Source organism: Gymnogyps californianus, chromosome 3, assembly GCF_018139145.2.
Source record: "Gymnogyps californianus isolate 813 chromosome 3, ASM1813914v2, whole genome shotgun sequence".
In the NCBI taxonomy this organism is placed as follows: Eukaryota; Metazoa; Chordata; class Aves; order Accipitriformes; family Cathartidae; genus Gymnogyps; species Gymnogyps californianus.
The window spans coordinates 126806688-126823690 of NC_059473.1; the positions used below are offsets into that span (position 1 = coordinate 126806688).

The 17003-nt window shown below is 57.0% G+C and overlaps 1 protein-coding gene across 1 annotated transcript; it reads right to left on the reverse strand.

Moving 5' to 3' along the window:
- Positions 1 to 961: 961 nt before the first annotated feature.
- Positions 962 to 16293, reverse strand: DRC1 (dynein regulatory complex subunit 1). Its single transcript, XM_050894018.1, is given in 19 exon segments — positions 962 to 1036; positions 1167 to 1269; positions 1382 to 1525; positions 1930 to 2120; positions 2475 to 2561; positions 2998 to 3087; positions 3675 to 3847; positions 4248 to 4477; positions 4603 to 4737; positions 5074 to 5213; positions 8472 to 8594; positions 9339 to 9425; positions 10173 to 10310; positions 10957 to 11140; positions 12817 to 12929; positions 13478 to 13568; positions 15029 to 15098; positions 15101 to 15105; positions 16178 to 16293. Coding segments are annotated over 19 exon segments (2295 nt in total).
- Positions 16294 to 17003: the final 710 nt, after the last annotated feature.

Sequence of the window (17003 nt, forward strand, 5' to 3'; positions counted from 1 at the left end):
CAGCGTGCCTGTCCCTGCCTTCCCTGCCCCGAAACCCTTTCCCTGCCTTCCGCCCTCTCAATCTTGGCCTTTTTGTTTGCATTTGTGCCCTGTGGATGCCGTTGTACCCCAGGGGTACAGCGAGCAAGCCGAACCATAGGATCACCGGCCCTCGAAGCTGGCCGGATCCCTCGATGGGGACCAGAAGAAAAGTGAAAACTATTCGAGAGCACAGATACCCAGTAAGCAAAAAAACCCCCGATGTTATTCTGCTCTGGTATGAGAAACCGCTTGTGCCGTGTTAGCGTTAGGCAGGGGAGTCAAGGCTAAAGATAAAGCTGGCCAGGAAGCCTGTACTGGGAATGAGATATAACTGGTGTGAACCAGAGAGGTGGAAGGGAGTCATGGATGCGACGCGGCCCTCCTGGAGATAACTCTGCCGGTAGCACCACTTTGGGCTGATATCACCTCGGAAATGCAGAATTTTGGTACAGAATGTAGCAGCGCTGGGACCGATGAGGGAAAAGTAATTGGGGGTGGGTTGTTTGAGAGGAGTTTGGGGGAGAAAAGGAGGTGCTGGGGCAGCAAAAGGAAAAGTGGGGAATAAGGTGTAAAATCAGGTAAAGAAAGGTGAGCTCTCCCGAAGCCAGGACGCCTAGGGATGGTGGGGATGCTGACCTGGGGGAGGTGGAAGCTCCTGCCTGGCTTCGGCTCCGCGGAGGGAAAGGAGGACACAGACCACACAGCTTTGTGGCACGAGTGGGGAAATGCTTTCCCACAGCGCCGTGAGCCACCTGGATCGGGGGGATGCTCGGCCGCAGCTCCCCACCATCTTCAGAGGCGAGAGGGGTGCTCCACGCAGGCCACACGCACGCTCAGGGCCCGGGTTTGGGAAGGGTTTATTAATCCCTGCCGGGAAGCCGTAGCTCCAGACACAGCTTCAGCTCGGGGCAGAGAAAAGCCGTGCTCTGGCCCTGGGCACTCACTGCGCTTCCCCGGGGCAGGACAGGTTCAGGTCCATCCACTGCGTGGGAGGGCAGAGCAGTTTGCTGTTCACCTGCGGGGAGAAACACCCTGAGCTTGACACCGATGGGCTCCAGGCAGTGGTCCCCACGTCCGGGACCTCTGCGTCGGGCACACCTGGTGGGGTGTCCCCAGGCTGCAGGGGAGGAGGATGCCGCACTCACCCCGGAGCTGAGGTACTCCTCCAGCAGCAGGCACAGCTCCGAGTTCTGCTGCTGCAGGACCGTTGCTTCGGCGAGCAGGCCGGCCCTCCGCTTGAGGACCTCGCTGGGCAAGGAGGGCAGAGGGTTGACGCGGCCAGTCAGTGCCAGCCCCGCTGCGGTTCCCCCAGCCACGCCACCAGCCTGCCCTGTCCCCGACAGCGCTGCCAGGCACTCACTAATATTCCTCCAGTGCCACCGCCAGCGCATCCCACAGCTTCAACGTCGGCTCACGGATAACATGTGCCAGGGCTTCCCAGTACTCCCCGTCCTTGGAGCTGTCCCGTACCTGTAGCACCTCCTTTGCTGATCCGTCCTTCTCCCTGGGGGACAGAGAACAAAGCCCTGGGGCTCAGCTCTTCACGGGTGAGGAACAGCCCCGTACCCCTCAGCTGCACTGAGCACCATCGCCATCGTCACATGAATGAGCACGACCTCACAGCTGGTACCTGCCTGCCCCGTGGCTTTCCTTCCCTCCCCGGGCTGCTGGTCATCTCCTGCCTGGTCGTCCCCAGCCATCCCTCGCTCAGGCAGTGTCTGTACCCCCTTGTGCTGGTGGGACCCTCCTCACCCCTCTGTAATCTTGCAGGGCAGGCAGGGGAAGCTTTTGCTCCAGCCAGGGCAATACAGTCACCCCCAGCCCTGCCTGCACACCCCCATAGCCCCCTCTGTGCCCCAGTCTGACTCCCTCCCAGTGACAACAGCCCCGTTCTGCCCCTGGTCCTACCTCAGCTTGTCAAAATCCCGCACAAACGCTTTCAGGATCTTTAGGACATCATCAGCGTGGATGTACACAGACGGAAGGGAGCCCAGCGAGCTCCGAGGGGATTTGAGCTCGTCCCTCTGGGCACCGGATCCACCGTCCTCTCTGTCCTCAGCCGGATCCGTGACATCTTTTCCACCTCGGCTGCCCTGGCTCTGGAGGGAAGGCCAGCAAGCTGGGCACTGTGCCTTCCACCACCTCCTCTTCCCCAAGAGCCACCTTCCCTCTGGGAGCTTCCAGCTGCCCGCAGCCTTGTCCCTTGGCAAATTTAGGGAGCCGAGGCAAAAATTCATGTGCAAGAGGCTCTGTTCAGCCACAGCAGCAGAAGATTACAACCCCTCAGCCCTGGCACGTTCACCTCCCTTGTCCGGTCACAGGGAAACATTTCAGGGTCAACACGCTGGTCGCCCTCTCTGCCTTCCCTGGGTGTTCAGGAGATGTTCTTCTCCCCCTTCCCTGGACCCTTGGCTCTGCTGGGCTCTCCCTACTGCTGTCCCTGGCGATCCCACCTGGCTGACAGCCACGTCTTGGGCTTTGTACTTCAGGAAAAAATCCACCAGCTGGTACAGGTCATCCTCACTGTCGATCTCGAGGGCCTGGGGAGCAGAGGAACCAGGTTAGCGTCCCTCAGAGACATCACGGGAGGGGGAGCGAAACCAAGAGCATTTCCCAGGAGCAGAGGGTGCCCCTCTGGCAATGCCACGCAAGGCAGGAGCGGGTGGTAAGAAGTGGTTAGGGTGGGACAGCCAGGGGTATCTGTGGATGGGAGAGTCTGAGAACAGGCTGGAGGGGCCCTGGAGATGTTGTTTAATTCATCAGCAGGACGGGCTTAAGCTGAGAAGTGTCTGGTCAGAGTGCTTCACCCCCTCTCGCAGTGCTCCTCTCCCCTTGCTGCCCCAGAGGCCCCCCAGGAGCCCAGCCGGACCTCACTGGGGCAGCTCAGTCCTACGCCACAGGGACACGGGGCAGAGAGCTTTCCCTGGTGACTGCCAGACTTCCCTGCAGCCCCTGATGGGCCAAGCCACAACTCACCGCGAAGATGGAGTCGAGCTTCATGAGGGTGCGCTCGTGCCTCCCCAGCGCGTGCAGGGACCTCAGCAGCTTGCTCTCAATGAGGAAGCCCTTGGGAGACAGGCAGAGAAGAGGGTGCAGTGAAATAGCGTCTCCGTCCCCACCCAGAAGCCAGCCCACGCCACGCTACGGCCGTGCGTCCTGCGACGGCAGGCTGAGCGGGGAGGGTGGGCAGCGACTGGGCAGCGCGAGGTCGGCAGGGCCGGGAGGCTCTGGAAGAGCCACCCAGCAGACAGGGAAGACAGTCTCATCAGCACGGTGATGTCAAAAGGACCTCATGATCTGAAGCTCTTGCTGACTGTCCCCAGAGATGGGGAACAGCCTGGAGCATCGGATGCCGCAGGTTTGCCTGCGCTTATTCTGGCCTGGGGAGCTGTGGATTTGGGCAAGGAGGCCGTGCCTGCCAATACCTTTTATTAGCGTCATATATGTGCCACACACAGTGGGAAGACCAGGAGATCTTTTCCTGGCCCCTGGGGCAGCTCTCTTACAACAGGCTGCCTGGCACAGCAAGGCAGTGCCATGCAGAAGCCTTCACCCCAAGACGTGGAGCTCGGAAGAGATCCACTACAAGCTGGAGCAACCAGAGAACAGCAGGCCTGCTCCCCGATCAAGGCATGTGCTACATCGTCACGCACCGACTCGTCGCTCACGAGCTCCAGGATCCTCTTGGCAGTCTTCCTGGAGATATTTCGCAGAGCTGTGACTCTACCCTCAACCTTCGCTGTGTTTTCTTTTCCTCCTTCTCCACTGCCCACTTCTTCCTTCTCCTTCTCCCTCCCTTCCTCCTCCTGTCCCCCAGAGCTGCTCTCTGAAACATGGAGAAAGAAGGGTGAGCAAAAAAGCCTTTGTGCTTTGGCTGTGCTCCCCAGGCTGCGCTCCCCAAGTCACATCACTGCGGGAATCATCAGGGAAATCACAGTTGTTCCCTGCGACCTGGAAAGCACCCCAAAGATCTTGGGACACGAGCTGGCTCTTGGTCAGCTTGTCTGGAACTGGAAGCACTGGGCAAAGCACAGTGCAAAGATCCTCAAGGTGGTTTGGCATGAGCCAGCTCAGGGCTGGGGACAGCCCCTGCCTGGGCTCGCAATGTCACCCCTGTAAGATCCCACCTTGCGATGGCAAAGGCAGGAGTGACAGAAGGGGCTGTCACGGAGGAAGGTGAGGGTCTCCCAGTGCCACAAAGGTGAGAAGGGCACGGTGCATCCTACCTGTCAGGACCTCTGCAGCCAGCTTGGTCGCCATCCTCTCCACCTTGTAATGCCCGAGGGGGCCAACGTTGTTCAGGAACCAGTAACGAGGCTCTTCCCAGGGCAGCCCCAGTTGCTGGGTGTGAATGATGCGATCTGCGTCGAGAGCTTTCCGCATCAGCCCTTTGGCTTCCTCCTCGTTCATAAGCCAGACCTCCGTGAACTTCTCAGCGTCGCTGACAGCAAAGTGCCTGTGCAGAGGGGAGATGACCCATGGGAGGAGGCTCCGTGCCCCAAAACAACGAGTCAGCTTCCCCCGCACCTCACTTAGGTGCTCCGAGGCCTCATCACGGGTGGATGCCCGCGCACACCCCACCTCATCCTCCTCTGCACCTCCTTGCACTGCCCCGTGATGCGCTCGCAGTCGGCTGCCAGGCTCTGGTTCTCCTCTCTGAACTGCTTCTCTTGGTTGGCCAGTTTTGTTCTCAGGTTATTGAGCAAGCTGTGCAGCCTGGGGAGGGACAGCAAAGCTCGGCATCCCCGAAGAGGCACCTTCGGGCATACCCAGCTTGTATGAAGGCTTTGGGACTTGGGGCTGCTTATCTACTAGCGACTACTCAGTGCCGAGGCCTGACTGACCCTGAGGCGGCTGGCACAGGTCGGCCACGGCCAGCCTATTCACAGTGCTCTGGGGATGGCCCTGCCCTGGGCTCAGCCCTGCCCGTGCCCAGGGATGGGCTGGGACAGAGTTCGTTGGCCTGTGCTAGGTGATGGGCTCCACAAAAGATGGTGTATGGGAGGCGATGGCAGGTAAGGCAGAGCCCATCTTCCAGGGATGTTGTTTTACCGATTGAGCTTCCTCTTCTGCTGGGATCTGATGATGGTGTTCTCCTCGTCCTGCTTCTTAAGCACCTGAAGGTTGTACTCCAGCTTCTCCTGGTTCAGCTGGTAGACGGCTTTCATCTGCTGGAGCTGCCTCTCCAGGTTCTGGCATTTCAAAAAACAGGAAAACAAGCTGTGCCATGAGCGAAGGCCACACTGACGCCTGGATCCTACTGATCCTGATCTCCAAACCCCATCTTCCCATGGACGTTTCCCCAGCTAACCCCTGGCCACACGGCATCACTCGTGGGTGAGTGACGGAGATGCTGGTTGTCCGTAAGTACATGCTACGGGGCCATGTCTGGGGAAGGGAGAACGGACTGAAGTTGTACCCGACTTTCACTCAGTGGGGCACTAATTTGGGCCTCTCTCCTCAACCTAGCTGCTGATTTTCATGTCAGTTTTAGGAATTGCATGTCTCTGAATTAACCAAGAGCCTCAGAAGTTATTTGGCGAGCTGGAGGAGGGGACACACAGAAGGACTGACTGCACAAATTCCAGGTCTTAAGGAAACCAGAACAAAACAAATAACTGAAGCATTTGTGACGGCAGCATCTCACTGCATGGCCTGGGGGACAGGAGAGAGGCAGCGAGTTCTCCCCTTTGCTCCATAGCTGCAATGGAGGAGACACCTGCAATGGAGACATCTCTCTCAGCTTCCCAGCACCTCGTTTGCACGACAGCGGGTGGAAAGGAAGAGTTGCTTCCCGGGCGGATTGTCCCAGTCTCCTGGGGCTGCTGCTCTGGGCTGGGAGGGATCACACCCCACCGATGAGCTGCTCTCTGCCAGCCCTACAGCTCATTTGGAAGCGAGCTCAGGGGGGACACAGTGGCACGGAAACTCCAGGCGCAGGCAGCGTGACTGCGTGGATGGGTGAGAGGTGGTGTCTGGGCCTGGCATGATTTAATTCATTCCTATATAAGTGTCTTCCCTGTGCAAAAGGAGGCAGAAATCCAATACTGAAAAAATCTCATAATACAGTGCTTTACTGGGAAGGCCTATAAAGATTTCTTCCATGATAGGAAGTGACTGGAATTAAACTGCTGCATGGCTCCAAATTACAGCGTCAGCTACAGGCTCAGCGTAGCTGAGAGACCCAGCGTGGTCTCCATCAGGGGCTCAGGCTTGCTCTCGGCCCAGGGGGATCTCTGGGGGCAGGTAAAGAGTCCTGAGCTGTAGGCTAGAAGCAGGGAAGACACTGGTACCCGAGTTAGCTGGCTCAGAGCTCTCCTGGGTAGCCCTACGTACAACAGAGAGTGTACAGACAGCCTGGGAAGACACCCAGAAGCAGTCTCACCTGGCTAGGATCAAAGCTTGACTGAAGAAAAGATGGAGGTAAATCCCAGCAGGGCCAAGGGACCTTCTCCTTGCAGCAGACGGAGGAAGACCATGGCCCAAACCCTACATTTAAAATGCTGATTCCCACCTAGTGAAACTGGGGAGTACTCAATAACCCCCAAACCATAGGCTTCGTGTTTAGGTCTTGGCTAAGCTCCTGTTTCAGAGATACCTCAGGACAACGCTATCACAGGTTAATCAGGAAAATAGGTGTTTCCAACTTCTCTTTCCTTATTCTGCCTGAACTGGAAGGGTGAAGTCTGTGTCACACAGAGTTACACAACTGCAGTGCTAAAGGGAACCAGGAGGACATCTAGGTCATCCCTCTGCCCCACACAGGGAACAACTTAACCAAATCAGCCCCAGCAGAAGTTGATTTAAGCTGTTCCTAAAACCCTGCATCAAAGAGCAGCAAACCAAGGGCACAGTCGCTCTACCTAACCATCAAGCAAGTCCTTGCCATTTCTAGGCTTTCCTAGCTTGAAATTTCAACCCTAGATCTGAATACCAATTTAAATCTTCCCTACCAAAACTCAACCCCACGATTTTTTCGTCCGTCTACAGTGGACACAGAGAAAAAGTCATTCTCCTCCTCCATCACACAGAATTGTGCATATTTGTAGACTTATCACCTCCCTACAGAAATCTTTTCCCTGGTCTAAGCAGCCCCAGCCTTTCAACTTTTTCTTAGGGGTCATTTGTCTACTCGGTCTGTTCTAGACTCTCTCCTCTGTTCCCAAGAGTATTGCCAAACCTGGACAAGGACACATAGGTATAAAGTAGAGAGGAATAATTACCTCCCCTGCCTGATATATAAACCCTCCCACAACTACAGCTAAAGGCAGCAGGTCCATTTTTACAACAGCCCCACATCGCTGCCTGTGAACCTGGATGTCCAGCGTGCTGCTGCCTCCCTCCCCGAATGGCTCAGAGCCATCTGCGAACGTTACACACTCTGTGTCACCCTCCAGGTTATCAATATGAAGGCGAAGAAACCGCAAAGTCAGGGCTGCCCTCCCTGGACTTGCCTTTTCAGGCTGACAGGGACCTTGCAACAGTAATATTTCACTTGCAGTTGTGCAAAAACCTTCTCGAAATCGGCGCTAGCCCTATTACCCCGAGCTTCCTAGGAGGACATCTCATGGGACAAACAACGAGCCTTTCTAAAGTCCAATGCAACGTGTCCCATTTCTACCGTGCAGCCCGGGAAGGAACACACAACAGCTAGCAGGGAAGGTGTCGGCGGCAGCAGGGCTCTCTGCTGAGCAGAGGAGGCTGAATGATGCTGGGCAAAGCCAAACCTGACAGCCCAGGACCAACGCCGGGGCTGCCGTCCTGGGACCAGCAGGATCGCAGAGAGCCACAGATGCGCCGCTTTGTTGACACCGCTGCTCACAGAAAATGCAGTGGATTAAAAAGCTATCTGTATCTCGGGGAAGCCATCTTTGGAGGTTTGGATCTGCAGTGAGAGCCCCTGGTGCTTGTTGAGCTAGCAGTGTGCTGGGCTGTGCTCTTCCACTGCATGCCCTACTACCTGAGTAAGGGCAAACTCATGATAGTTCTCACACCAGGTGGACTTCATGGGCGTTGAAGAAATCATGGGTCTATGGCTAGATGTCTGAGGAAAAAGCTCACACCTCCTAGGCCAAGACTCTGACAAAGGAGGAAACTGGGCTGATCTGAAATGATCTGGTGTCAGGACACTCACACTGTTCAGTCCTCCTATCAGTCGTGATGCCAGAACCCCCCGACTTTCCCAGGTGCTTCATACATCCTAGAGCTACAGTTCAAGTGCTACAGACCTCTGAGAGACCTCTACAGACCTCTGGACACTGTGGTGTAGGACCCATGGAGAGGAGAGAACAACAGCTCCATCACCCTGTTGACATGGGGCTGGACTGTGCACGCTGAAGAGCTGAGGTGACCAGATACCAGCTGCAGCTTTCGTACAGTCTAGCTGCCCCACAGAGCCAGCTACACACAGAAAAGCCTCCCCCCATGGTACACGCCAGCCTTTTCTGTACCTGCACATCGTTCTCCAGCTGGATCTTCATGCTGTTATACTCCTCCTCATCCTGCACCCGCAGCTGATTCAGCTGTTTCTCAAACTCTTCCACCTTCCTCATACGGGCACGCAGGTATTCCAGCTACGGGCAAAAGGAGAACGTCATCCATCAATGGTGACAGCTTCCTCCCGTGATCACAGCTCCTTTGGCCAGCCCAAAGCAAGGTCGTGCATGGATAATTCCCCTGCAGAGCAGGCTGAAAAACTGCCTCTCTGCCCGCCACACTCCTGAGGAACCAGCTGCCTTCGGGCACGTGGGTCTTTCAAGGCAGCCCAGTGCTGGAGAGCCGCACTGGTCCTGGCAGCCTTTGGCCCCTCACGACAAGAAAGACATTGAGGGGCTGGAGCACGTCCAGAGAAGGGCAACGAAGCTGGTGAAGGGTCTGGAGAACAAGTCCTGTGAGGAGCAGCTGAGGGCACTGGGGTTGTTTAGCCTGGAGAAAAGGAGGCTGAGGGGAGACCTTCTCGCTCTCTACAACTACCTGAAAGGAGGGTGTAGCGAGGTGGGGGTCGGTCTCTTCTCCCAAGTAACAAGCAATAGGACGAGAGGAAACGACCTCAAGTTGCACCAGGGGAGGTTTAGATTGGATATTAGGAAAAATTTCTACACTGAAAGGGTTGTCAAGCACTGGAACAGGCTGCCCAGGGAAGTGGTTGAGTCACCGTCCCTGGAGGTATTTAAAAGACGTGTAGATGTGGCGCTTAGGGACATGGTTTAGTGGTGGACTTGGCAGTGTGAGGTTTATGGTTGGACTTGATCTTAAGGGTCTTTTCCAACCGAAATGATTCTATGATTCTATGATTCTCAATCTCACATGGACCTTACCTCCTGTGCGTTGTGGGCCTGGATGGCTTCCTCCCACTTCTTCCTGTTGTTGTCCAGCAGCTCTCGCCGTTCAAGCTCAAAAGCTTTCTGTGAAGGAGACAGAGCCCTTCATCATCATGTTGGCACTACTCGTTGCCAACCTTACACTAGTCCAGGCCAGCAGCCTCCAGGAGAGGATCGGCTGCAGAATGGTGCTGCTCTCCGAAGAACACACACTGGCTTGATCTCTCCTCTCCATGCCAGGACCTCACTGGCAGAGACCTCACACTGCGAACCCACAGGGACTGCTGCTATCAGCCACCCAGAGCTTGGAGGGATGCTCTTGGTGGTGGGTAGCTCTGCGAGTTGACTGGAAATCATTGCTTGATGATTAGCAGCGGAGCTTGGTCTGACAGCCACCTGATTTCACCTTACAAGACCTTAAATGGGGAGAGATGCCCTCACTCAGCAACAAATGCAGGTTTGGTCCACGAGGTGGGACTTTGGGCTCTGCAGAAGGTAAGGCTAAAGAACCACAGTGGTCCTTTCTGGCTTTTAGAGAGATGTATAATCAGCCATCGAGCAGCAACAGCTTTCCCACGTCACCGAGTTGCTCTGCGCTGAACCACAGTCATTCACAACATGGTATAAACCAGCCGCTCAGCACTCAGCACCATTCGGTGCTCTTGCTTGGCTGGATTTCAGCCTCATTCACCAAGACATCAGCCCTGCTGCTCTGGACAGTAGTCAGCCCAGCCAGTGCAATGAGCCTGAGGCCTTTTTGCCATAGATATGGAGAGCAAGTGGCTGCAGGTTTTCTCATTGGACTCTTCCTCCACCATATGAACTGGCTACCTCAATCTGCAGGAGTTTGTGACGGTAAGTTTTCAGCATGAGCCTGATCTGTTCCTCCATTCTCTCCAAAAGCAGGTGGATATCATCCGACTGCTTCTTAATGGCCTGCACGTATTGCTCGTCTTTGTTTTTCAGCTCCTGGAGGAGGAGAGCAGATGCTGAAATCAGAGAGAAGTATTTGACCAGGAATCCTTAGGGGCTAACTGAGAGGGTAGGACCCAGACGCTGCCTTTTCCGAAGGAGAGGAGGTGATGAGAGCAAAGAGCCAGAAAGTCAAGAGGTAGTTAGGAGGGAAGATGGGAGGAGAGACAGATCATCGCTGCCAAAAGGTCCAGGTGAGATGGAGTGGGAGGTGACATGCCTGCAGACACACCACTCCTTCTCTGGGGGCCAGGGAACCTGCTGTGGGGAAGGCTTTCTTCCCTCTACAAAAACACTCCCCTTCTCTGCTCATTTGTCTTTTTTCTTTACTGTGCAATCAGGGACCTGCCAGTTTGTCTTACTGCTCCCAGCGTCCTGTGTGTCTGTCCTTGTACACTGAACAGTGCCAGGGCACCCGATCTCATCGTCCCCATTGGGACACTGGCACTGCATCTCCTGGCACAGTTTTGACCCGGACCAACTGACACTACATAGATCCCCGCCACGGACTGGGATTTGAAGATCCAGACAGAGGGATGACTGAAGAGCCAGACAGAAGGATGGCTGTTGCTTTACAACAGCATCCTCCAGAGCTTGAAACCCTCCATCCTTCCTGATTGTCCCTGCCTGGTCCCCACACTACCTGCTGCAGTTCACCGATGAGCTTGTTCTTCTCCTCCAGAAGCAGCGCGCACTGCTGCTGCTGTTGGTTCAGCAGCTGCCACAGCTCCTGTGGGATCATCATCTCCTTGGCCGAGGCCCACTTGGAGGTGATCTCCTCAAACTGGTATGTGCTAGACTTGGCTTCATTCTCCAGCTTCTCCACCCTGCAGGCAGTAAGGAGCACATGGCAAATGGGGAGCTGGGGCAGGGCAGCAAGAGCTTCAGACGTGGGTCAGTGGCCCACGCCGCAGGAGCACTTTCCTGCATAACCCAGTTTGAATTCAAAGTGGCATCAAGATATCAGTGGAGCAGCAGCTCTCTTGCAAGTGCTTGTTAGAGCATCAGACAAGGGCAGAGCTGGCATCCCACAGGCTCTTCTCTTCAGGCAGGCATTTCCCCAGCTCTGCCCTTGCCCAGTGCTCTAACAACCGCTTACCTGGAGGAGAAAAGATGAAAGAGCTCCGCTCAAGCAGCAGTCACCTTTGCAAGGAGCGCTAGTCCTTCTGCCAAGCGAGCTGTCTCTGGGCAAGGGGTGATGGACAAGCAGTGCCAAACAGCCTCCCAGCTACGTCTAGACTTGGTAGTCAAGCTGGCCAGAGACCATACTCCAGCTAAAGCCAAATGAACAGCCGACATCCATTTTATAAAACTCTTTCCTCTTCCAAACAGAGGCACCATCCAACGTGCTCCGGAGACGGCCCTTGGGTCAGGCTGAACAGCAGCCACCACCTTTGCCACCCCAAACCTGCTCTACAGGCAGTTCCTGGACACAGCACCTGGTTTCTTAATGAGATTCCCACTGGGAATCCCACTGAGCAAGGGATGGACATCCTGCTACAGCCAGCCTCCCATAAACTGTTCCTGCAGTGCCCTCCAAAGGCAGTAGGAGCAAGGACTCAGTGTTTCCTAGCTGATCTCCGACTCCTGGGGACAGGGCAGAAAGAGCCAGTCCCTTGGAGATTGCCCAGCTCCTCTGGTGAAGCAGGACAGGATTGCCCAGGAAGGCACACAGAGAGGATCGGAGAATAACCAAGGCTGGAAGGGCTTCGGGAAATCATCGCTCCCGGTCACAGCAGGATTAACTTCAATGTCAGAGCAGGTTGTGCAGGGCCTTGTCCAGGCATGTGCTGAGTATCTCCAAGGAAGAAGATCTCTACAACATCAGCGGCCCCTCATCCAGCATCTGACCACTCTCACTGCGAAGACCTTAATACCCATTTTCTCAAATTAGCAGAGCCTCGTGTTCTGCCCACTCCTCACACACAGCCTGATGTGGCTGTCCCAGCGCATTCCCACGTATGGCTGATAACTACCCCTGTCTTCATGACTGGAGGGCAGCCCCTGGAAACAGGCCATTTACTGAGCCACCTCTTAGCACAGAGCGGCACGTTCTCCACCACGGTGTCACCTCCAGGCTCAGGAGAGCTGCTCGGCAAGCCAGAAGCAAGGGCAGCAGTGCCTGTGCTTCTCAAGCAAGGGACCGCAAGTATATGTGGTACAGGCTCTTGGTGAAAAGTTGAGAACGAGCCACGTTTCTCACACTCTGGAGCTGAAGATGTGATGGATCTGGAGGAGGTCGGTAACCAGACAGTCCGTAGTACTGCAGTGCCACCTGGGGAAGCCACCAGCCTTGACTTGCAGAGCTCTGTAAAGATCCAGCTGTGGCAGGTGGGACCTGGAGGCTCTTGGTTTGCCTAAATTTTCCTTTTGAACATAAATTCGGTGTAGCCCTAACTGCTAAGCGCTCCTGGATGACCAGCATGAGGACGTCCTCAGAAAGCTGCACCAACATCCGCACCGCACCTTCCCAGCAGCGCAGACACACCGCGCACTCTCTTACCTCTGCAGCTTCAGCTCTGCCTCCTCTGCCCTCCTCTGCGTTTCCATCAAGTCAGCAGCCACCTGGATATTTGTCACCATCTGCGTGCCTTCAAAGAGCAGCTTGGCCAGCCTCTGCGAAGTAGGTGGTACACATCTCACATTTGGAGACCTTAGCTCTGGAGGGAGAGCTACCGGAGCAACTCTCACTATGCCTATCCAGGATCTGGCTCCTATCCCCATGCGGAGGCACCTATGTGGACCTATAAGCCCTGTCTTCCCATGCTATGGCAGGATTGATGAGCACTGCAAGCACCCGTGGGTCCTCCCTCTCCTGGAAAGCCCTGCAGGCCATCAGCACCAAGAGGAATGTGCTCAGAGCACCTTCTTGTTTTGCTTCCCCTGCGTGTGTGGATGGGGCTAGGGGTTTGGGTTGGGGTTTGGATGCACAGAGTCAGTCCCAGATCCTTCCAATCCGTGGGCTGTTTGTCACAGGGAAATCATATCCCCGGGATCCAGCCCGAGAATCACACCCCACCCAGTCCTGAGGAGTTTCTGTCCCTGCTTCTTCTCACAAAAATGCTGCCGTGTGACACTAGGCATCACACAAAGCTAAAAGGAGGGTAAAGCCAAATGTCTAGAGGTCAGGGACCCGAGAGGACCTTCCTGTCCTCCTGCCACACCTGCCTGCTCTCCTCAATCTGCTTGTGGCTCCTTCTCTGCTCTTCCTCCTCCTCAGCCACCTTCGGCTCCACATCTTCTCCAAGGGCCTCCCTGGGTAGAAAAGGGGAAAAGACAGAACATTTTACACACACACAATGCTCGCAGATGGCCTTGGATCTGGAATCCCAGCCCAGCCTGCATGGTTCAGAACAGCACACTTCACTCCCTCTTTCCCTCAGCAGGTTTAGTCCCCGGCCAGGAGGTCCCCACAGATGCAGAAAGGAGGCAGGAAAGAGTGGGACAGCTTCCCTGAGGGAAAACAGGGTCCGAGCTTCCCTTTCTGGAGCTGGGAGTGCAGCCCAGGGCTGGTTACTGCTGCGGCACAGGGCTGGGGGGCTCAGCCCCTTCCCGGGGGAGGAGGGCAGGGGGCAGAGGCTGTTTGGGGGCAGCCCTTAGGTGGCTGTGGGGGCTCAGCCATGAAGACAGCCAGCTTCTGTCTGGAGCCATTTCAGCATTGGCACCGATCCCATCCTAGTTTCTTGGGATCAGTTTAACCTAAAGGGAAGGTTCTGGGATCAGGAAGGAGAAAACAAGCCTGTTTGGGTGGGAGTGGATGTTATTGCCCTGGGTACGGTTTGGCCCCATGCGTTGATAACAGGGTCCACAGGCACCTTGTTGTGCTTTACTCTTTGTTTTGGGGAGGAGATGATGGTTACTGCCCCGTTTTCCCCAGGTTGGGGGAAGATGGAGCCCCTGACCCAGCCTCAGCTCAGGAGAGGGCGGCAGGGTACTGCCACTTCACGGTCCGATCTCACCCAGCCTGGAAGGACAGCAAAGGCTTGGGAGAGGACCCCAGTTCAGTCCTGGTTGGGGAAAGGTGTGCCCCATGGCTGGCGAGTCCCAGGTCTGGGAACAACATTGGCCTGATCCAGGAGGCCGCTGGCCTGGTCCTGATTTTGTCCAGGGGGGCAGAGGGTCCATGGCAGGGCAATATCTTGGGGAAGGGGGTATCGCTGCCCCAGTGCTGGGCTGGGGACAGGACAGGGATGTCCTTGACTTTGGGCTGAGCTGGGATTGGGAGGGGTGATCCCCGACCTCCTGCCGTTTGGCAGGGAATGGGGAATGTCTCTGGCTGGTTCAGGATTCAGGGTGGTCCCTGGCCCAAGGTCAGTTTGGGGAGAGGTCCTGGGTCCTGTGAAGGCTGGCGAGGCCACATCGGGTCCCTGCCCCCTGCCTGTTCGTGGTAGGGGTCCTGGCCCCAGTGCCGGTGTGGGGCAGGGGATGTTCTGAGACCTGGGGACGGTCTCTGAGCCTGTGCTGGTCGTGGGTGGGGGGGTCAGGACTGGGTTCCAGTTTGGAGTGAGGAATCTGGAACTGGTACTGGTTTGGGGGTGGGGGCATCAAGGAGGAGGAGATTATCTGTGACCAGACATGGGGTTTGGGGAGAAGGTGCGGGACTTGGTGCCGGTGTGGGGCAGGGAGGGGCCTGGACCCGGCTCTGATTTAAGGGGAGCCGGCTGGGGCTGCAGGCCGCTGCAACCGGGGCAGTGGGGAGGAGCCCCGTTTCTCACCGGCGCTTGCCATCGAGGCGGGCGGCGATGCGGCGTCGGCGGGCGGCGATACGCTCCTCGGGCCGGGGCCGGGGTCGCTGAGGGCCGGGGCCGGGGCCCGCCAGCCCTCCGCCGCCGCCGCCGCCTCCGCGCCCGTTCCCCGGCTCATGCAGCCCGGTCTCCCTCCGAGAGGCAGCTACCGCGCATGCGCGCCGCGGCTGCAGCGTCCCGGCGTCGCCTAGCAACGCCAACACAGCGCATGCGCATCGCAGCGCCCCGCCCGCCTCCGACTCCGCGTTGCCCGGCAACGGCACGACCGCGCATGCGCGCCGCGCCTTCCCGCCCTGCGCATGCGCCGCGCGGCAGGTGCCCTGAGGCGGAGGAGGCGGCGGGCCTGAGCGTGAGGGGAAGGAGCGAAAAAGGGAGGAGGAGGGGGTCAAGAACGAATTATTGGTGCTGGAAAATGGCCACGGGGGCACTGGGAGATATTGCTGGGGTCCTGTGTCCTCTGCGCTGCCCTGCTGGTCCTGGCTGGGTCAGCAGACCACCCCCCTCAGCCCCCCCCCCCCCCCCCCCCCCCCCCCCCCCCCCCCCCCCCCCCCCCCCCCCCCCCCCGTCAGTCAGCACAGGGCTTTTCGCAGGATCCCAGCTGAAGCTGGCAGGGATCTCTGGAGGTCGCCTGGTTCAAGCCGCTGCTCAAGCAGGGCCACCCACAGCCGGTTGTCCAGGACCACATCCAGACTGCGTTTGAGTATCCCCGAGGATGGAGACTCCACAACCTCCTTGGGCAACGTGTGGAACCCTCACAGTAAAAAAGTGTTCCTGCGTGTTGAGCGGCACCCTCCTGTGTTTCAGTGCATGTCTGTGGCCTCTGGTGCACTGGGACCACCGAAAAGAGCCTAGCTCCATCCTCTTTGCACCCTCCCTTCAGGTATTTATTTACATTGATGAGATTCCCCCCTGAGCCTCCTCCGGCTGAGCAGTCCCAGCTCCCTCAGCCTTTCCTCATAGGAGAGATGCTCCAGACCCTTCATCATCTTCTCAGCCCTTCACTGGACTCTCTCCAGTATGTCCATGTCTCTCTTGTACTGGGGAGCCCAGAACTGGATCCAGCGCTCCAGGCTTGGCCTCATCAGTGCTGAGCAGAGGGGAAGGATCCCCTCCCTCGACCTGCTGGGGTTGTTCCTCCCGAAGTGTGGGATTTTGCGCTTCTTGTTGAACTTCATGCAGTTCCCGTCAGCCTGTTTCTCCAGCTGGAGGATGGCGTCGATCCCGAGGCTGTGCATCCCTCACCAGGGCTGGTAGAGGTGCCCAGCGTGGCACCCAGGCTGGGGGTCTCAGAGCCCTTTGCCCACTGGGGCCATGGCCAGTGCCCTCCCGGGGAGCTCAAGCCCCTGGCCCCAGGGGAAGGGGAGGGAGAGCTGGGGCTGTATCGCTGGAGCCATGGGAGCGCTCCCGAAAGGCTCGTTGGAGGGACATTCAGAAGCATGGATGAAGCAGGGACCTGCGATGGAGCAGCTGGGGACATGCCAGCCCCCTCCTAGGGTGGGGACGAGGCACAGAGTAGCCCCATTGCCTTTCCCCCCTTGCCAGCGCTGTCACCAACACCCTCGTAGCCTCGGAGGTCACTGCCCCGTTCATTCAATAAATGGAGAGCTCTCGGGGATGTTTTGAGGATGCTACTCTTCTGTTCTGATGAAGGCTTAGTTCCACTGCTGAGTTCTCCACCCAGGTCTTGTGTTCCTGGGGAGAGCGCTCTTTGGGGTTCTCTGCTGCTGGAGGCCCCCAGAGATGAGAGCACGAGGCACTTGAGAGCTCCTCTTCTACTTGGTCCTGTTACCAAAGGCTTATGAAGGGCCCCTTTGTGTAAACTTTGTGCAGCTAGAGCAAGCAGGCCTGCATACCAGAGATGAGCAAGCCTGCGTACCAAGGACGAGTAGGCCTACATATCAAAGATTAGCAAGTAACAATAGGTGCTAAAAGGGCAAGATGTCCC